The 22,330-nt window shown below is 45.3% G+C and overlaps 1 protein-coding gene across 1 annotated transcript in view; it reads right to left on the reverse strand.

Moving 5' to 3' along the window:
• The window catches only part of LOC141098030 (uncharacterized), a 305,679-nt gene that overhangs the window by 29,890 nt on the left and 253,459 nt on the right, over positions 1–22,330 (reverse strand). Inside the window, exon 3 of the mRNA XM_073585626.1 lies at positions 6,269–6,290. Within this exon, the coding sequence (XP_073441727.1) occupies positions 6,269–6,290 (22 nt within the window). The remainder of the gene's footprint in view (positions 1–6,268; positions 6,291–22,330) is intronic.

Below are 22,330 nucleotides of genomic sequence, written 5' to 3' on the forward strand. Positions count from 1 at the left end.
CAATCAGTTTTCTTTTAGATCCACAATTCAGGGAACTTTTGCTTCAATTCATTCTTCAAAGCATCATTATCAGCATTTTCAACATTTTCACCAGTACATGCTCCGAAACTAGCAATGGGTAATTTATGACTCTCCTCCTCCACAGGGACAATTACAGAACAGATAGTGGCTTCTTTGTTCCGCCACAAGACTTTGTTACATAAATCAACAACAATTCCCATTGCTCCCAAAACATCAGTTCCCAAAATAGTGTACCGTAACTGTGGGTTTACCCAAAAAGCGCATCGAAGACCCCTTTGCTTCGATCCCCCTGTGTCCTGAAATCTCAGGTTCACTGGATGACTTTTTACTGCTTGAATACAGGAGTCCTCAAATTCTACAAAAGTGTAGTCTCAGGCAGTCCAGGGGGTGACTGCAATTTGTGTCATGTTATTGAAACTGAGGCTCCTGTATCGATGAGGATGTCTTCCCAAGGCAGCCCCTCTATTCTCCCTCTGACATAAGGTCTACCGTCCCTGCCCAGGGAAAGGGGGGCAAGGAGGGCAAGGGGAACAGGGGGGGCACTCCATCAATCAGTGTTACCTGCCGTGAGAAGCTCGAAAAATCTATCATCCCCATCTGAACACGGCTTCCGTCCAACAGCCGCCGCCTCCGCCCCAAAGAGATCCTTAGTCAGGGTCCGGTCCCCATGTTCCCGTAGCTCCGTGATCAGCGGAGCATAGGGACGAGGAGGAGTGACCCCTCCCTGAATAGCATGGACCTCCGGGTGCGGATGAGTGAAAGCTATTGGGGAGGGAGCAGGAGCAGAAGGCTCCTGTGAGACTGGGTTAACCATTTGAAGACCGCTGTACTGCTGATACTGCCTAGGGTCATTCACTGCTGGATACGGAGGTCTAACTCCGAAAGGTGGTCTAGAGAGCTCCCGGGTCTGTTGGGGGTTAAAGGGCTCCCGGGGTTCTCGGGATATAGGCCCTGGCACAAAGTTGGGACAAAAACGTCTAACATGTCCCAGATGTCCACAAAAATAACACAAGGGAGGACCTCTCATGGGATCCCGTGGGGGCTCTGCCGAACGGGACCTGCCCATTCTCGGCAGCTGCGCATACCCCCCCGGAACTCCTGGCCTCCCGGAATCAGCAGATACACCCCGAGGTGAATGGTATGCAAAAACATTAGACTCATCACCCCTCACCTCGGATTGCACCGTCCTAACAAAACACTCACTTACTTTCCTCCCAATTAGGCAACATTTTTTTTAATAAATTTAAGATGGACCAGGAACATTTGGCCTGGGATTTTTTTTCTCTCGGGGTTGAAGCAGCATCACACCTAACCTAGGGTCTGCATGTGCTGGAGCTGTCGGGACAATATATCTTTCCTCAACTGTGTCTGCATAAACTGGAGCTGTTGGGACACTATATCTTATGTACTACTTCACTCATTCTCCTAACTCTCTTCTCCAGACTACAACTGTATTTACATCAGAACTGTGTCTCGAAGCTGTAGTGTCCATCTGTGACATAACTGCTCTCAGCTGCTGCTGCTGCTCGCACCCCTCCTCTCTGTGCTTCCGTGCTAGCTCCAGCATCTCACTCAGCTTTTCTAATCTCTCCCTATACACTGCCCCTCCCCGGGTGATCATGTTAACATATTGCTGTGTAAGCTACCTATCAAGAGCCTGATCAAAAGTTATGACTGTCTTACACAAAGCCACTACTTGGCTATTAGCTTAACCTAGCGAATTTTTTCTATCTAGTTCCCTGTTCTCTGTGGTAAACCATCGCATACAATTTAACCACGTGGTTTCCACATTAACCCCCTCCAGCTGGGGTGTGCCAGCATATTTCTCTGCCTGCTTCCGTAACCACTCCATATTTACAGTGGTCTACAAGGACGAGTTTTACTCTGTTCTAGTATCAACAAATGCAATTTAAGCAAAGTTAGATACTCACACCTCTCAGATGGAAGACCTCGCTGCAGCTGTTTGGGGTCGACCAGATATCAAAAGAGGTGCAGCCGTGATTCCAGCCTCACTCGTTACGCTTGCCAAGCGTCTCCCCTTCGCCCTTTTAAAGCTTCTTGCTACCCGGCACAACAAATTCTCACGTCCTTGTAGATAGCTTCTTCTTAGTTACTCATCTTTTTATAGTCTTTTTCTTTGTCCGTGGTTTTATTATAAAAAAATCGGGCAGGCGGTTTCAGAGCGATCACGAGAGGTTCTCCTTCAGGCTGGCTTCCTTTGACCGGTTTAACGTATGGCCACACGCGTTTCTTTTATTTTTTCTCTTCCTCTTCCCACCTCCAAGCCCTCATCTGCGGCTTCTTCCGGTGGTTCTTCTGGAGGCAGCTCTCCGGAGCCGCTCCTCCTGGCTGGCAATCGCCACTTGTAAGAAAAAGTTCTATTGAGAGCTGGAAGAGTCGGGAAGAAGTTCCACAGACGATCTCTTATCAAGCTGAGGTTGAAGGTTTATTTAGAGATACACGGCAAAACAGATACAGAATAACAGAGGAGTTGGAATATGCGGGCAAAAACAGGAATTCAGACAGGCAGAGATTTGCTAGGAGGTCTAGCGGTGATAACGCTCTGTGCCCTGGCCATGGTGAGGCACAGTGGCATGATGGCGATGGAATGGCCCCGATCGACAGTAACAGGGGCTTCTTATACATTATCAGAACAAAGAAAGCTGCATTTTGCCGCAGAGGGCGTTAACATTATAATTCTAAGGAGTTTTCATGGTAATCTACAGAAACGTGGTTTAGAACAGAGAATATAATGACATAATACGAAGATATTAATTAACATTTCTCCAAGCAACACTAAAACCCATAAGTCATTGGTATCTATGGCTACTGTCTTAAAATCTTATCATTGTCTCCAGTCTAGGTCCCTAAATTCTTACATCCTGACATTTTAACTACTCTACACTTCGCTACCACACTATCATGTATAAGCATACTGGCCATATATTTGGTGACCTGTGACCCTATTGATCGATCCAATCTTCCTCTACGCACATCGGCTGAGGTTGCTAGGAGACATGATCTCATTTTGCCATCCTCCATCTATTAGTTCTTTTGTAGAAGTAGATTCCTTTACAACTTGTGTAATTCTGACAAAATGGCTGCTAGAGACAACATGGCCGCTCAGTATATCATGGCTGACCATTCTCTTACATACACTGTTTTGTCTAGAGCAGTAATTGAGACAGCATATTGCTGAATGATAACACTATGATATTTCAGATGTGTGGAGCTCCCACAGTGGGAAGATAAAAAACATCACTATCTCTCCCTTCCTAGATGTGTACCTTTGTATAGGAACATGATTAACCCCTTCCTGACATGAGACGTACTATCCCGTCCATGGGACCCGGGCCCCTATGCCCATGGACGGGATAGTACGTCTACCGCGATCAGCGGCACCCACGTGGTGAGCGCCGCTGATCGCGGCCGGGTGTCAGCTGATTATCACAGCTGACACCCGGCACAATGTGTCAGGGGCGGTCACAGACTGCCCCCGACACGTTAACCTCTTGCACACCGCGATCAAACATGATCGCGGTGTACCGGGGGTTAAAGGGAAGCACCGGCAGGGAGGGGGCTCCCTCCGTGCTTCCCTGAGCCCCCCATGGCAGCGCAATGTGCAGCGCTGCTGCGGGGGGCTCCTTTCCTGCAGGCCCCCGAATCCAAGATGGCGATGAGGGCCTTCGGGGGCCTGCAGGAAGCTGGCTTCCTCAGTGCCTGCAAAGCGCAGGCATGAGGAAGCCTTCTGCAGTGCCTTTGACAGATTGCTGATCTGTCACAGTGATCTGTGATGTGACAGATCAGCGATCTGTCACAGGATAGTGATGTCCCACCTGGGACTATTTAATAAAGTAAAAAAAAAATAAAAAAAAGTGTTAAAATAAATTAAAAAAAATCACCAAATAAATTAGAAAAAAAAAAAAAATATTCCCCCAAATAAATCCATTTTTTAGAAATAAAAAAAAAAAAACAATAAAAGTACACATATTAGGTATCGCCACGTCCGTAACGACCCGCCCTATAAAACTGTCCCATTAGTTAACCCCTTTAGCGAACCCCTTAAAAAATAAAAATAAAAAACGAAGCAAAAAATAATGATTTATTATCATACCGCCAAACAAAAAGTGTAATAACGCATGATCAAAAAGACACATATAAATATCCATGACACCGCTGAAAACGTCATCTTGTCCCGCAAAAAACGAGCCGCCACACAGCATCATCAGCGAAAAAATAAAAAAGTTGTAGCTCGCAGAATAAAGCGATGCAAAAATAATTATTTTTTATATAAAATAGTTTTCATTGCATAAAACCGACAAAACATAAAAAACGACCTAAATAAGGTATCTCTGTAAGCGTACTGACCTGAAGAATAAAACCGCTTTATCAATTTTATCGCACGCGGAACGGTGTAAACGCACCCCCCCAAAAGAAATTCATGAAACGCTGGTGTTTGTTCATTCTGCGTCCCAAAAATCGGAATAAAAAGTGATCAAAAAATGTCACATGCCCGAAAATGGTACCAATAAAAACGTCAACTCGTCCCGCAAAAAATAAGACCTCACATGACTCGGTGGGTCAAAATACGGAAAAATTAGAGCTCTCAATATGTGGTGATGCAAAAACTATTTTTACAATAAAAAGCGTCTTTTAGCATGTGACAGCTGCCAAACATAAAAACCGCCATAAATAGTAAATCAAACCCCCCGTTATCATCCCCTTAGTTAGGGAAAAATAATAAAATAAAAAAAATGTATTTATTTCCATTTTTCCATTAGGGTTAGGGTTAGGGCTAGGGTTAGGGTAGGGTTAGGGCTAGGGTTAGGGCTAGGGTTAGGGTTAGGGCTGAGATTAGGGTTAGGGGTGTGTTGGGGTTCGAGTTGGAGTTAGAATTGGGGGTTTCCACTGTTTGGGCACATCAGGGGCTCTCCAAATGCAACATGGCGTCTGATCTCAATTCCAGCCAATTCTGAGTTGAAAAAGTCAAATGGTGCTCCTTCCCTTCCAAGCTCTGCCATGTGCCCAAACAGTGTTTTACCCCCACATGTAGGGTATCAGCCTACTCAGGTCAAGTTGCAAAACAATTTTTGGGGTCCAATTTCTCCTGTTACCGTTGGGAAAATAAAAAATTGGGGGCAAAAATATCATTTTTGTGGAAAAAAATGATTTTTTTATTTTCAAGTCTGAGCGTTATAAACTTCTGTGAAGCACTTGGGGGTTCAAAGTGCTCACCACACATCTAGATAAGTTCCGTGGGGGGCCTAGTGTCCAAAATGGGGTCACTTGTGGGGAGTTTCAATAGTTTAGGTACATCAGGGGCTCTCCAAACGCACATGACACCCGCAGACCATTCCATCAAAGTCTGCATTCCAAAATGTCACTTCTTCCCTTCCGAGCCCTGACGTGTGTCCATACAGTAGTTTTCTCCCACATATGGGGTTTCAGCGTACTCATGACAAATTGGACAACAACTTTTGGGGTCCAATTTCTCCTGTTACCCTTGGGAAAATGAAAAAATTGGGGACTAATTGATCATGTTTGTGGAAAAAATACGATTTTTTTATTTTCATGCCTGGGCATTATAAACTTCTGTGAAGCCCTTGGGGATTCAAAGTGCTCACCACACATCTAGATAAGTTCCTTAGGGGGTCTCATTTCCAAAATGGTGTCATTTGTGGGGGTTTCCACTGTTTAGGTACATTAGGGGCTCTCCAAAGGCAACATGACACCCGCAGACCATTCCATCAAAGTCTGCATTCCAAAACGTCACTACTTCCCTTCCAAGCCCTGACGTGTGTCCATACAGTAGTTTTCTCCCACATATGGGGTGTCAGCGTACTCATGACAAATTGGACAACAACTTTTGGGGTCCAATTTCTCCTATTACCCTTGGGAAAATGAAAAAATTGGGGACTAATTGATCATGTTTGTGGAAAAAATACGATTTTTTTATTTTCATGCCTGGGCATTATAAACTTCTGTGAAGCCCTTGGGGGTTCAAAGTGCTCACCACACATCTAGATAAGTTCCTTAGGGGGTCTCATTTCCAAAATGGTGTCATTTGTGGGGGTTTCCACTGTTTAGGTACATTAGGGGCTCTCCAAAGGCAACATGACACCCGCAGACCATTCCATCAAAGTCTGCATTCCAAAACGTCACTACTTCCCTTCCGAGCCCCGACGTGTGTCCATACAGTAGTTTTCTCCCACATATGTATCAGCATACTCAGGACAAATTGGACAACAACTTTTGGGGTCCAATTTCTCCTGGTACCCTTGGGAAAATAAAAAAATGGTGACTAAAAGATCATGTTTGTGGAAAAAATGCAAATTTTTTATTTTCACGCCCGGGCGTTATAAACTTCTGTGAAGCACTGGGGGGTTCAAAGTGCTCACCACACATCCAGATAAGTTCCTTGGGGGGGTCTAGTTTACAAAATGGTGTCATTTGTTCGGGGTTTCCACTGTTTAGGTACATCAGGGGTTTTCCAATCGCGACATGGTGTCCGATCTCAATTCCAGCCAAAAACGTCAAATGGCGCTGCTTCCCTTCCGAGCTCTGCCATGCGCCCAAATAGTGGTTTACCCCCACATGTGGGGTATCAGCGTACTCAGGACAAATTGCACAATAACTTTTAGGGTCCTGTTACCCTTGGGAAAATAAAAATTGGGGTGAAAAGATCATTTTTGTGAAAAAATATGATTTTTTAATTGTACTGCTGTACGTTATAAACTTCTGTAAAGCCCTTGTGGGTTCAAAGTTCTCACCACATATCTAGATAAGTTCCTTGGGGGGTCTAGTTTCCAAAATGGGGTCACTTGTAGGGGGTTTCCACTGTTTAGGTACATCACGGACTCTCCAAACGTGACATGGCGTCCGATCTGAATTCCAGCCAATTTTTCATTGAAAAAGTCAAACGGCGCTCCTTCCATTCTGAGCTCTGCCATGCGCCGAAACAGTCGTCCCCCCCCACATATCAGGTATCAGCGTACTCAGGACAAATTGCATAATAACTTTTGCAGTCCAATTTCTCCTGTTACCCTTGGTAAAATAAAAAAAATTGAACCTGAAGTATTTTTTTGTGAAAAAAAAGTTAGATGTTCATGTTTTTTTAAATATTCAAAAAAATTCCTGTGATGCACCTAAAGGGTTAATAAACTTCTTGAATGTGGTTTTGAGCACCTTAAGGGGTGCAGTTTTTAGAATGGTGTCACTTTTGGGTATTTTCTATCATATAGACCCCTCAAAGTGACCTCAAATGTGATGTGGTCCTAAAAATAAAATGGTGTTGTAAAAATGAGAAATCGCTGGTCAACTTTTAACCCTTATAACTTCCTAACAAAAAAAATTTTTGGTTACAAAATTGTGCTGATGTAAAGTAAACATGTGGGAAATGTTAGTTATCAAGTTTTTTGTGTGCTGTATCTCTGTGATTTAAGGGCATAAAAATTCAAAGTTGGAAAATTGCGAAATTTCCGTTTTTCCCACAAATAAACGCAAGTTATTTGAATGAAATTTTACCACTAACATGAAGTACAATATGTCACGAGAAAACAATGTCAGAATCACCGGGATCCATGGAAGCGTTCCAGAGTTATGACCTCATAAAGGTACAGTGGTCAGAATTCTAAAAATTGGCCCGGTCATGAACGTGCGAACCACCCTTGGGGGTGAAGGGGTTAAAAACCATTTCACCCCCTTTCCCCCTTCCACAAAAAGAAAAGTCAGAGGAAAACGAGGAGCGAGCAAATGCAATAGAAAACCACAGAATTGGTATAAGGCTGTGTGCACACGCTGCGGATTTTGCTGCAGTTCCGCAGCGGTTTTTGCCGCTGCGGACCCGCAGCAGTTTTTGCTGCGGTGTACAGTACCATGATTCCCTAAGGGAATCAAAAACCGCAATGCAGACGGTGCAGAATTTTCCGCGCGGATTATCTGCGGTTTTCAATCCGCAGAAAGAATTGACATGTCAATTCTTTCTGCGGATTCTCCTGCGGTTTGCCATCTCCTCCATTTGAGGAGATGAAAAACCGCAGGGCAAAACCGCAGAGCAATCCGCAGGTAAAACCGCAGGTCTTTTGACCTGCGGTTTCACCTGCGGATTTTATAAAATCCGCGCGGATGAATCCGCACCTAATCCGCAGCGTGTGCACACAGCCTAAGGAAAGTTCACAAACTATAAAGTTTTTTAATTACCGTATATACTGAATCAAGGTGAGCTTGCTCTTTTGAGTAAGATTCTAAATTTTTGTCCTTCCAAAGTACAAATGATTTCCATTTGTGTCATGATCTGATTGTCTTTGTCCATAAATTGACATTAAATAGACATAAAATAAAACAACCCTGGTTGGTGACAATTTTATAAATCAGGGTGTGAAACCTTAGTTCTAACTTTTGCCTCAAATATCATTGAGTTCGTCATCTTGATACTTTCTTCTGCAGAAAAATTTAGGAGCTTATTAAGTCGAGCAATGAGAATTAAAGAGCTACTGAAAAAAGGCTCTTGAATCCTTGAAAACAAATTATAGAAATGTAATCAGACAGGTGGATAAAGGGGGAGAGATGGTGATAAAAGCATTGCAGATTATCTAAAATAAACTTATAACATCTTGTCAGATAAAAAATATTATATGGAAATTACCAATGATCTTGAATATCAGAAACCTAATAATGATGTTTATAAGTGCCAAATCTAATATATAAAGCTCAATGTGGGTGTGTATATATATGTGTGTGTGTATGTCCGGTATTGGCATCTGCACCGTCGTAGCTACAGCCACAAAATTTGGCACAGTCACACGTCTGGACCCCGAGAGCGTCATAGACTATGTTGTGAGGCAAAATTTTAACCCCGCGCATTCCAATTCACCAAACAATTTTGCCCCTATCTACATAATGGGGAAAAAGTGAAAGAAAAAGTGTTAGCGGCAAATTGACAGCTGCCAGATGTGAACAAGGGGGACTTAAAGAATGAGAGCGATGGCGCCAAAGAGTATATACCGTACAGTTGCTAAGGTGGGGCCCTGACATGGGATACTCACCACACTCGGGGATATGAACACACACACAAAATGCGACACACACTACCACGTGCTTCAACACATATACCACCCTCTGCACACATTTCACCACACATACACCAACCTCACCACATAAAAGTCAAAACACAAAAGTCGCCACTCAAAACTCGCCACGCTGTCCCAGAGCTGTTTAAAAGATGAAAAATGAGCTGTGATTGGTTGTTATCAGCAACAGTTTTCTTTGTAGACAGTTGTGGTAACGGAGGCCTATTATGCTAATCATTTCTATGGTGTTATCGTCTATTAGATACACAGCTCATCAGACAGTATCACACAGAATAGGATTAGATACACGGCTCAGCAGTCAGTATCACACATGATAGGATTAGATACATGGCTCAGCAGTCAGTATCACACAGGAGAGGATTAGATACACGGCTGAGCAGTCAGTATCACACAGGAGAAGATTAGATACACGGCTGAGAAGTCAGTATCACACAGGATAGGATTAGATACACAGCTGAGCAGTCAGTAACACACATGATAGGATTAGGTACACGGCTCAGCAGTCAGTATCACACAGGATAGGATTAGATACACGGATCAGCAGTCAGTATCACACAGGATAGGATTAGATGCACAGCTCAGCAGTCAGTATCACACATGATAGGATTAGATACATGGCTCAGCAGTCAGTATCACACAGGAGAGGATTAGATACACGGCTGAGCAGTCAGTATCACACAGGATAGGAATAGATACACGGCTGAGCAGTCAGTAACACATGATAGGATTAGATACACAGCTGGGCAGAAAGTATCACACAGGAGAGGATACTTGGGTAATCGTTTAGTTAATTTGTGTTGCAAATCTGTAGTGTTGAATATATGATGTGAAATGGTTTTATGTGCAATATAATCATTATAATTTGTTATAACTAACCACAGTTGGTTACTATGCCCAGGCAACACCTGGCTCTTCAGCTAGTTAAAAATAAAAAAGAGAAATGTTTTTGTTCCAATTCCTCCCCAAATAGGGCTATATTCTATCATCTTCCCAAAGTCCATAAAAATCCCCCAAGTACCATGGGATGCCCTATAATATCAGGGATTGGTTTTCTCACTAGTTCATTATTGCATTACATTGATCTTTTCCTACAAGCTTTGGTTGTTACGCACAGTGTAGGAAAGGCCGAGCAGGATACCTAATCCCTGCCTGACCTTGCCAATAAGCCCTCCAGCGGGAGGGACAGGATGAGCACTAGTCAATGTCCACTACCGCTAAAGACAACTGGGATAGACAAACGAAACAAGGCAACTCTTAGCTTGAGAAGACTCAGAGAGAAACACCAATGTCCTCTAAACTTCAAATAGGGTGATAGCCAACTGCTACAGCTCCAAGCCTCAACAGGGAAATGGAAATATCGCCCGTGCTTGCCAGCAGCAATCAACACTCAGGTCCAGGTGTGGCCATTAGCACCGGGGTAGGTGGCCACTCATCTGCAAAGCAAACTACTGAGACCTTTTGCAGACAGATCCAGTGCAACAGTCTGCAACCTCTGACACATTCTTGACATTGGTAGTTTAATGATCTTCCTACCTAGGGGATTCTACCCTGCTAATTAAAGAAACTAGGGAAATAATGTGGGAGGTTGACTTTTAGATTATTACATTGTATGTATCAGCCAGCCCTGTATTCAAATATAGACGATGAATCTGGTCTTCAAGTCATAGAGCCTTATTTATCCGCAAATCTCGATAGTGGGTCCAAACAAAATATTTTTCTATGAATTGGATTAGAGTTCATATTGAAGCATAATTTGTTTTCATTTCATGGCAAACTATATCTAGAGCAACTTGGTACAGCGATGGGGACTCAAGTCATCCCAAGTTTTGCAAATCCTTTTTGGGGCAATTCGAGTCCTTATCACCCATTACACCTGACTAAAGATAGGCAAATCCGAACAGTAAAGTTTGACGTCCGTACCGAACACCTACTGTTCGGACATGGACACCGAACATGGACTTCACCATGAAGTCCATGTTACTGTTCGAGTTCGGCTGCCCAAACACCATGTGTTTGTTGCACTGTCATGTGCATGACAGCGCGGCAATCACCACTTCTGATTGGCGGTGAAATCATCCCCACCGGTCAGAGAGCCATGGTTCCCACGCTGTCAAAAGACAGCGTGAGCCCTCAGCTGTGATCAGAGGTATAAAAGATTATGTCCGGTTACTGGTGTCAGCTGATGGGGCTACTGATCCCATCATCCGACACCTGCTACCGCTAATTACAGTGATAGCAGGAGCGGTGGATGGGGGTATTCATCAGCCACTCCTGCACTGTAAATAAATAATTAAAAAAAAAATGGCGTGGGTTCCCCTGTATTTTTGCTAACCAGCCAGGCAAAACTCACAGATGAGGCCTGCAGTCCTCAGCTTTCAGCTTCAGCAAGGCTGCTTATCAAGAATATAGGGGTCCCATGCTGTTTTTTAAATTATTTAAATAAATAATTTTAAAAAACCGCATGGGGTCCCCCCCATTTTTGACAACCAGCCTTGCTAAAGCAGACAGCTGGGGGCTGATATTCTCAGGCTGGTTAAGGGCCATTGATATTACCCCCCCAGCCTAAAAATAGCAGCCCGCAGCTGCCTAGAAAAGGCACATCTATTAGTTGCGCCAATTTGGGCATTTTGCCTTGCTATTCCCACCTTACCCTGTAGCGGTGGCAAGTGGAGTGATAGTTGGGGGGTTGATGTTACCTTTGTATGGTCAGGTGACATCAAGCCCTAAGGTTGGTAATGGAGAGGCATCAATAAGACGCCCCCAATACTAACCCCATAGTCACAGTGTATAAAATACACACAGAAAAAAGTCCTTTAATTGAAAGAATGACACAGACTCCTATAATAATATTAATTAAATCATACTTACGACCTCGCCTTATTCCACCAAAGCCCTCGATCTCCTGTAATAAAACTAAAATAAAAGCAACAATATACCATACCTGTCCGTCATTCTGTCCCATGCCATAATCCATGTCTGGGGATAAACAGTTTTCAAGCTGGATGGTGCCAAGATGGGAACGTCTAGGCTGGGAACCACTGGTGACAGAACTGCTGTGAGCGCGGCCTCAGTGATTGGTGGTGACGTCATCAAGGTTACGTCCAGTCACTGAGGCTCTGTTCACAGCCGGGCTGAACTGCGGTGACCTCGATGAGATCCACGCAGCAGCGTGAGAGTTTTTCAACAACAGAAGAGTTGCTCATCAACAAAAGACTATATGAGTCAATCTGAATTATTAAAGAAAAGGTTTTCTGAAAATTGTAACCTAATACAATTATAGAGACAGCTTTCCAAAAAACTCCAGAATTGACCCAAAACAATTGCTTATGTAATGAAGATAGAAAACATATAGAGCTGTCCACTTTTCAAACAGTGAAGCTATCTATGTGTGACTCTGGAAAAACAAACAGAGGAGATTTTCCATTTTTCCAGACCTACACCGTATAGAGCTGTCCGCTTTTCAAACAGTGAAACTATCTGTGTGTGACTCTGGAAAAACAAACAGAGGAGATTTTTCCAGACCTACACCATATAGAGCTGTCCACTTTTCAAACAGTGAAGCTATCTATGTGTGACTCTGGAAAAACAAACAGAGGAGATTTTCCATTTTTCCAGACCTACACCGTATAGAGCTGTCCGCTTTTCAAACAGTGAAGCTATCTGTGTGTGACTCTGGAAAAACAAACAGAGGAGATTTTTCCAGACCTACACCATATAGAGCTGTCCACTTTTCAAACAGTGAAGCTATCTATGTGTGACTCTGGAAAAACAAACAGAGGAGATTTTCCATTTTTCCAGACCTACACCGTATAGAGCTGTCCGCTTTTCAAACAGTGAAGCTATCTGTGTGTGACTCTGGAAAAACAAACAGAGGAGATTTTTCCAGACCTACACCATATAGAGCTGTCTACATTTCAAACAGTGAAGCTATCTGTGTGTGACTCTGGAAAAACAAACAGAGGAGATTTTCCATTTTTCTAGACCTACACCGTATAGAGCTGTCTGCTTTTCAAACAGTGAAGCTATCTGTGTGTGACTCTGGAAAACCAAAAAGAGATTTTCCATTTTTCCAGACCTACACCGTATAGAGCTGTCCGCTTTTCAAACAGTGAAGCTATCTGTGTGTGACTCTGGAAAAACAAACAGAGGAGATTTTCCATTTTTCCGGACCTACACCGTATAGAGCTGTCCGCTTTTCAAACAGTATCGTATATCTGCTGTTTGAATACAGTCAAATCTATACAGAGACAGCGTGTGTCACTCCGTATAAAAATATGCAGATTTACAATTGTCCATACAGACACCGTATAGAGCTGTCTGATTCTCAAACAGTATTGTATATCTGCCATTCCCATTACGGTCACATCTATACAGAGACAGCGTGTGTGTGTGTGTGTGTGACTCTCCGTAAATACATATACGGACATTTCCATATCTCCATACACCGTATTGAGCTGTCCGATTCTCAAACAGTATTGTATATCTGCTGTTCGCATTACAGTCACATCTATACAGAGTCAGCGTGTGTGTGACACTCCGTAAATACATATACAGACATTTCCATTTCTCCATACACCATATTGAGCTGTCCGATTCTCAAACAGTATTGTATATCTGCTGTTCACATTACAGTCACATCTATACAGAGTCAGTGTGTGTGTGACACTCCGTAAATACATATACGGAGAATGTTAGTTTCACTAAAAACGTATACAGCTGTACATTTCTGATACAGTACCATATATCTGCTTGTTGGATTACGGTCGAATATATACTGGTAGAGGGTCTGTGACTAACAAAATATATATGGAGATTTAATTTTTTTAATACACCTTACACAGCTGTACGCTCCCCATACTGTACCATATCTCTTCTGGTATTTTTAGTACATTTTCCTACACATGAGGAAGGATGGTGGAAGAGGCCGCGGACGTGGGCAGGGGGGTGCAGCTGGTACTGATGGTGGTGGTGCATTGGCTGATTCTGGCAAAAGCACAATAGCAGCTAAGGCAGGAGGTGTTGAGCCGGCGTCATCGTCTGGCACAAGAAGGCCTTTAAGGTTCCCTTTTCTGGGAATAGGTTAACCGCTTTTAAAGCCGGAGCATCAGGAATAGGTTTTGGCTTACATTGCCGAAACAGCCTCCAGCTCTATTGCCTCCTCTTCTGAAGTTACAAAAACTGCAAGCACAGAGTCGTCAGTGCAGGCCTCTGGTCAGGAACAACACCTTTCATTGTGTCCTTCACCCACACCAAAAGTGAAGGATGCTGCAGCACACACTTCAGATTACTCCATGGAGCTCTTTTCACATACCATTCCTGGATTATCAAGTCAAATCCTGAATTCCCCAGTCCAAGATGAATCTGACATGGAGTGCACTGATGCACAGCCACTGCTAGATGAATCTGCTGGTACATTCACCCACAGCACTACATTGCCCTCGCAGTTTACTGAGCCCGAATCAGACCCTGGTGAAACACAGGTGCCCCTTCCCTCATACTATAGCACCTTACACGGTGACTAAGAGGAAGGTACAGAGGAAGGTGCAGATGACATTGAAGATGAGGTCATGGATGACCCAGTTGTTGACCCAGACTGGCATCCATTGGAGGAAGAGGGTGCTGGTGACAATAGGTCAGAACAGGAGAAGGATCCGCAGCAGGCAACGTCATCGCAGCAGTGGTTATCCGGCAGGCCCGTAGCTGTCAAAAAACTTGGCAAGAAAGCTAAAAGAGTTGCAGGACAGCTTGGCCAGACGGTCAAATTAGCGCAGCGTGCAAGCCCTGAAAATTTGTGCCATAGTAGGAAGAGTGCAGTGTGGCACTTTTTTGAACAAAATCCTACTGATGACGCAAAGGTTATCTGTAAGAAGTGCCGAAGGACCTTTAGTAGAGGGAAAAATCTAAGAAATTTGAATACCAGTTGCATGCTTAGACATTTAACCAACGTGCACTTGCAAGCGTGGACGGACTACAAAAGCTCAGGTAGCACATGTGCACCTGCTCCGACTGAAGTTAGCCGGCAACGCTCCATCGCTTCCCCCACTGTAAGGCCACCGCTAAGCACACCACCCTCAATAAATGTTGAGGTGTCATCGCTAGGCCAAACCAGTCAGGCAATTACAATATTTTTGCGAGGAAACACTGAATCGAGGCCATCAACACCATCACCAACCCCTTCTCAGTCCGTCATGTCCAATGCTAGTTCCCCCATATGCAGCTCTCAAGTCCAGCTCACCCTACCAGACACTCTGAGTAGGACAAGAAAGTACTCATCCTCTCATCCGCGTACACTGGCTTTGAACACCTACATTGCCAAACAGATCTCATTAGAGATGATGCCCTTCCGTTTGGTAGAAAGCAAAGCTTTTCGAGAGCTCATGGCCTGCGCTGTCCCACGCTATGACCTACCAAGTCGGCACTTCTTTTCTCAGAAAATCCATCCCTGCCCTCCACCGGCATGTGAAAGACCGCATTGTCCATGCACTAAAACAATCAGTGAGTGGAAAGGTGCACATCACAACAGATGCATGGACCAGTAGGCATGGCCAGGGCAGTTACGTGTCCATCACTGCGAACTGGGTTAATGTGGTGGATGCAGGCTCCACAGGGGACAGCGGCAGTGGAACAGTGCTGCCTAGCCCACGGTATAGGAAACAGCGGCTGTAGGCGTTAGACCCTCCTCCTCCTCCTCCAGAAGCAAAAGCTCGTAGACAGAGCGCAGTCGCACGAGCACTCCATCCACATCTGTCAGTGTTGCACACGAGGTGTTACACTATCGAACAGCTAGTGGTAAGCAGCAGCAGGCTGTTTTAAAAATGATGTCTTTGGGCGACAGTAGACTCCCTGCGGAAGTACTGGCCGACTACTTGCATCGATAAACTTAGTCATGGCTGGGCAGTCTACATCTTGAGCCAAGCAAGGTAGTCAGTAATAATGGGTGGAATTTTGTGGCAGCCATAGCCCTTTCAAAACTCACATACATACCTTGCCTGGCTCACACCTTGAACCTGATGGTGCAGTGCTTCCTAAATAATTATCAGGAGTTAACAGCCCTGCTCCATAAGGTGCAAAGACTCTGCTCGCACATCCGTCTCTCAAACGTCCACTCCAGTCGTATGCCGAAGCTGCAGCGATCACTCAACCTCCCCAAGCACCGCCTAATCATAGACGTTGCTTCAAGATGGAACTCCACCATGCACATGGTTGAGAGGCTGTGCGAACAGAGGCAGGCTGTAATGCATTTGCGAGAGGATACATGGACAGGCAGTTTGAGGGCTGACATGGAGTTGTCTGGTGTGCAGTAGTCGAAGCTTAAAGACCTCTGCAAAGTCCTTTAGTGTTTTGAGGAATGCACACGGCTGGTAAGCACAGACGACGCCATCATAAGCATGAGCATACCACTTATGCGTCTGCTCATGCAAACTTTGACGCACATCAAGGATCAGGCATCTGCAGCTGAGGAGCAACGGGAGGAAGAGGAGGAGGAGGGAAGCCTTGATGACAGTCAGCCATTGTCTGGTCAGGGAACTGGCATGGACGAGGTGGAAGAAGAAGAGGAGGAGGATGAGGGGGATGATTATTTTGGGGAGGAGGATGTTTCTCAGGGGGCAAGAGAACATTTGGGCGTGCCAAGGTCAGGTACAGGGTTTGTGCGTGACTGGAGGGATGTGGATTTGCCAGAAAGTGCTCCTCCACCCACCACTGGCAGTGCAGCATTGACACCTGGAACATTGGCCCACATGTGTGACTATGCCTTGCGGATCCTTAAAAGGGAACCCCCATTGCCAAAATGATGAGGGATAATGACTACTGGTTGGCCAGCATCCTCGATCCACGCTATAAAGGCAAATTACACAACATCATGCCACAGGAGAACCTAGAGCTAATATTGGCTAATAAACAAGGAACTCTGGTAAACAGGTTGTTTGAGCATTCCCAGCATACAGCAGTGGAGCTGGTTCTCCCACGAGCCGTAGTGTGCAAAATGGAAGAGGTGTTCATGATGCACACAGCCGAACTGGCGTTGGAGACAAGGGTTTCCTGACCATGTTGTGGTCTGATTTCTCAAGTCCCGCTCACACGACAGCTAATACAGAATCGATTGCAAGTGACAGGAGACAGCAGTTGTCAACTATGGTTACAAACTACTTTGCCTCCCATATCAAGGTTCTCCCTCACAGGTCATTCCTCTTTGATTATTGGGCCTCAAAACTGGACACATGGCCTGAATTGGCACAATATGCCTTACAGGAGCTCGCTTGCCCTGCTGGTAGTGTGCTATCTGAAAGAGTCTTCAGTGCTGCTGGATCAATCCTGACAGAAAAAAGGACCCGTCTGTCGACCCAAAATGTTGATGATCTAACCTTCATTAAAATGAACCATGCATGGGTTTCAGAAGATTTTGTCCCACCTTCCCCTGATAGCACATAGGTTGGCAGAAAAAAGGCTTGCTTTTTTTCCTCCTCTTCCTCTGACTTCTCCAATTCCTCCATTTGCAGCAGCTGAAAGTCCAGCCTACACATCAACATATGCCATTTTTTAAACCACCCGAAATGGGCTACCCCCCATCCCAGGCCCAGGGTCAACACCTGCCGCTCCCGGGCAAGTGCTGTTGCCCTGAACAGGTGTGTGGCCCCACCCTTGGGCGACGGGACTGGCACAGGGACTCTCATAGTACAATAAAGTGTCTCTGACGGTGAAGGGGCCCACTCGCCGTCAGACACTCTGGCGTACTATGAGGGGCCCTGTGCCAGTACCGGCGCCCACGAGTGGGTCCCCTCTGCTTGCTCAGGGACACAGCACTTGCAATACTTACCTCTCCATGCTCCACCGCTGTGTAGTCTGGCCAGATAAATCCATCACAGGGACTGCCACTACAAATTTGGTGTACTGATCGATGATGGTTAAGATGTAACTATGTCCTGTGCTTCTGGCCTCTACCTTCAGATTACCAATGGCTACCATTTGTAATGGATGTCAACTCCCAACCATGTTTTGCACTCCAAAGTGACCAGACAGATCATGATAGGCAGTGAGGACCATGTCTACAGCTCTCCCTGTCATTACAATTTGATGGAGACGAGTTACTGTGATGGGATAGACGCTACTGCGATACAGCAACCCTTTGTTCACTAATTTGCATTTTAGCTGTATCCACAGTTAAAGTTATTGAGGGTCAGCATCGCCACTGCGAATTCTCCCGGGAGGTTTTCCCGTGATTAATAATTCAAAAACATCTAAAATCACTCGACTTTACGTCTGTACTTTTATCCATCTACCTTCCTCTAGCGGAGAGTCTGGACTGGCAAACTGACACTGAAATATAAACGAAGATTTAAAAGTACTCCAACACTGTATACTGGTGTACGTTTCGAATACATTTCCCTTTTTCTCATTTTTATATTCTGGTGTAATCCATACTGAGCCTTTGAGAGCTTGTGTCTTACTCTGGTAAAATATAAGGAGATTTAAAATGACACCAACACTGTATGCAACTGAACGATTGTAAAACATTACCCTTTTTCAAGTTTTTATATTCTTGTGTAATCCATACTGCGCCTGTGAAAATCTGTGTGTTATTCTTGAAATATAAATGTAGATCGCCAAATGACTCCAACACTGTATACAGCAGTACACTTGGGATCCATTCCCCTTTTACTGCTTTTTATATTGTTGTGTAATCCATACTTGGCCTCAGAGCGTCTGTGGCTGCCTCCTGAAATAAATACGGAGAGTTTGAATGATACAAAACTATGTAAAGCAGTCAATATAAGAGAAGATAGTATTCTGCTTCAGATGGATGTGGATAAGTTGGGAACTTGGGCCGAAAGGTGGCAGATGCAGTTTAACAATGATAAATGTAAGGTTATACACATGGGAAGAAGGAATCAATATCACCATTACACACTAAACAGTAAACCACTGTGTAAATCTGACATGGAGAAGGACTTGGGGATCCTAGTTAATGATAAACTTACCTGGAGCAGCCAGTGCCAGGCAGCGGCTGCCAAGGCAAACAGGATCATGGGGTGCATTAAAGAGGTCTGGATACACATGATGAGAGAATTATACTGCCTCTGTACAAATCTCTGGTTAGACCGCACATGGAGTACTGTGTACAGTTTTGGGCACTGGTCCTCAGGAAGGATATAATGGAACTAGAGCGGGTACAAAGGAGGGCAACAAAATTAATAAAGGGGATGGGGGAACTACAATACCCAGAGAGATTATCAAAATTATGATTCTTTAGTCTAGAAAAAAGATGACTGAGGGGCGATCTAATAACCATGTATAAGTATATAAGGGGACAATACAAATATCTCTCCGAGGATCTGTTTATACCAAGGAAGGTGACGGTCACAAGGGGGCATTCTCTGCGTCTGGAGGAGAAAAGGTTTTTCCACCAACATAGAAGAGGATTCATTACTGTTAGGGCAGTGAGAATCTGGAATTCCCTGCCTGAAGAGGTGGTGATGGCGAACTCAGTCGAAGGGTTCAAGAGAGGCCTGAATGTCTTCCTGGAGCGTAACAATATTGTATCTTACAGTTATTGTTAGGTTCTTTAGAAGGACGTAGATCTAGGGATTTATTCTGACAGAATTTTATAGGCTGAACTAAATGGACTAATGTCTTTTTTCGGCCTTACTAACTATGTTACTATGTTACTATGTTACTATATATACCTTGGATCTGGTGATACTGTACCCTTTTTTGACTTTTTAGATTGTTGTCGAATCCATACTGGCCATGACAGCGTCTGTGTCTGCCTCCTCAAATATATACGTAGATTTATAATGTTGAAACTATACAATATAGCCCTGTTATCTGGTGTTAAAATGAAATGCCATGCAGGGCCAGGGGTTACTCAGTACCGGGCCTTTCAGGCTCTTTTAAGGGGGAAGTATGTTACGGTGGTGATTGGGACCCAGTCCATGGCCCTGGGTGTCCGATCAAAAACATGACAGTTCAGAAAAGGGGGAAGATGGTATGATAATTAATTTTGAAAAGTGGGATCGTGACGTCACCCATGGTAATCAGCTAGGGTAGCCGACGCTGCAATTTTGATCCTCTGGGCTTGTGTTAAAGCAGCCAAGATAATGAAGCTCTTCACTGGCAGAGCTGTATCCCAGGGCAGTTGAGATGGTGTTTGTGAGCCATTGACGATGATGGTGAGTGTAGCGTATGTAGCAGTCGACTTGTAAAAGCCACCAAGGACACAGTTGGGTGCAGTTTCTGAGTTTTTCCTCTAAAGTTTTGTGCACAAGATGACCCGATTGGTACTGTGTCATCCGAGGGAGGGGTCCGGCAAACTCCAAGCTAGATCAGGAACACCTGTTCAAGACTCCTCCTTGTGTATCCTTTCTAGGCTGTGTCTCTGCGCTGATCTCTCCCTTCCTTCCTGCTGTGTGCCTTCGCAAACAGTGTCCCAAGCCAGCAGCCACGGATCACACCGGGCGGCATGGGTCAGGCTCAGGGGTCCTTTATTCCAACAGCTGCCTTTTTGAGTATTGAATGCGGCTGCGACTGAGGCACTTAAAGTTACCTCAGCCTCCGTCTTTCGAGCTGAGCCCTGTATTTCTCCACTACCTTCAGGAGCCACCTTCCCAAACGAGGCCTGGTCCTTCTGTGGCGCCCCCAGGAGTATGGTCGCCACACTGGCTTTGCCTTCCTCCAGGGGAGGGTAATGCCAGGCTTGGAGGCAATGATGGGTCTCTCTCGCAATCTATGCATGCAACACAGTTCCACTCCAGGCCAGCAGGGGGAACTCTGAACCGAAATTAAGGGGAAGAGTGCTCCCTGAGGGCCGAGAGGAAGGAGTAGTCAGTTAGTCTGCGGAGGGTGAAGTGTGCAGACGTGGAGAGACAAGCTGGAGGTTGAGCTGAGGAAGGAGAGCTTCCTCGCAGTGAGAGCGCATGAACTGGAGCCTGGAACCACGGTTGTACGGATACTAACGGTCCTGCAACAGACACCAGAGTAGTAGGAGGCTGTACATGCCCTGCTCCCATCTAAGACTTGAGGGCATAACAGCAGCTTGGATAGTGAGCAAGGACTCAGAAGAGAGGAGTCCCTGAGATAGGCTACAGCTGTCTGCCGTGCCAGTGAGGTTCTTGAGAACATCTGTCAGGAAGAACTCCAGTGTAACTCAGTACTAGGAGATCTTCACAATTACAGGCGCTAGGAAGGAGACTGCACAGCCCTTCTGCTAAGAGAGAATCCCTGAGTTGCTTCCAGGCTAACCTGCTCCAATACCATCTGTAATCAGGACCCTGGACTGCAGTTACCAAGTTAAGGTACAGAAATTGCATCCCGCTGTGTCTTGTCTGCTTCCTACCCTTCCGGCACTGCTACATCCCCATGCCAACCACATCTACACTGCCCTGGGACTACAGCTTCACCTGTGGGGAGCTTTTACATCTTTGCTGCACCTTACCATCAGTCCCGGCGGATCTGCATGCAGCGTCGGCTTAACACCTCCCTTGCCGAACACCACAGGTGGCGTCACGAACTATTCATCTAACTACTTTCCACCATTCATCTTTCCCCATTACTTGGGCGCCCAGGACCATGGACTGGGTCACTGCTGCTGTGACACATCCCGCTGACATTGGCCCGGTACCGAGTACCCCATAGCCCTGGGAGGGTGACCCACTTCCTTCTCCAGAAACGGGCTTCACAGGTGGCTTATTGCACTTCCCGTGCCCCAAGGACCCCTTCCTTCCAGTCTATGAGCTTGGACAAGATTTTTCTCTCTTCTCTAACCCTCAGCCCTCTCACAGCAATCCTGCTCTTACTCTGTCCTGTCACCAACTGACAACTCTAGAAAGATCCCTTTACCTCAGACTAGCTACACCCATCAACTGTCAGCTTGCTCTCTCTGATTGGATGCCCACAATCACTCCACTACCTAAGCTCCTCCCACTGTACCTACCTTCCACACTAACCCCCAACACCCTTTCTGTTATGATTGAGTCACCGTAGGAGGCAAAAACAGAAATGCTAGCTAAGTCCAGAAAACCAGAGAAGTTGGCAGCTATCGGATTGCAGACCCCTGAACCTATCAACACAACTAGCAGTAGCCGTGGGGGGTTCCTACGATGCCCTAGACCCCTCGATCACAGCCGGAGAATTAAATAGGCCTAAAGAACGAAAGGGGAAATCTAAACTGCCCCAGAGCAGACCCCAAGCAATAGGCAGCCCCCAACATATAATGACGGTGAAGC

The sequence above is a fragment of the Dendrobates tinctorius genome, unplaced genomic scaffold, assembly GCF_039654945.1.
Source record: "Dendrobates tinctorius isolate UK_male_01 unplaced genomic scaffold, ASM3965494v1 ptg000086l, whole genome shotgun sequence".
NCBI classification, from domain to species: Eukaryota; Metazoa; Chordata; class Amphibia; order Anura; family Dendrobatidae; genus Dendrobates; species Dendrobates tinctorius.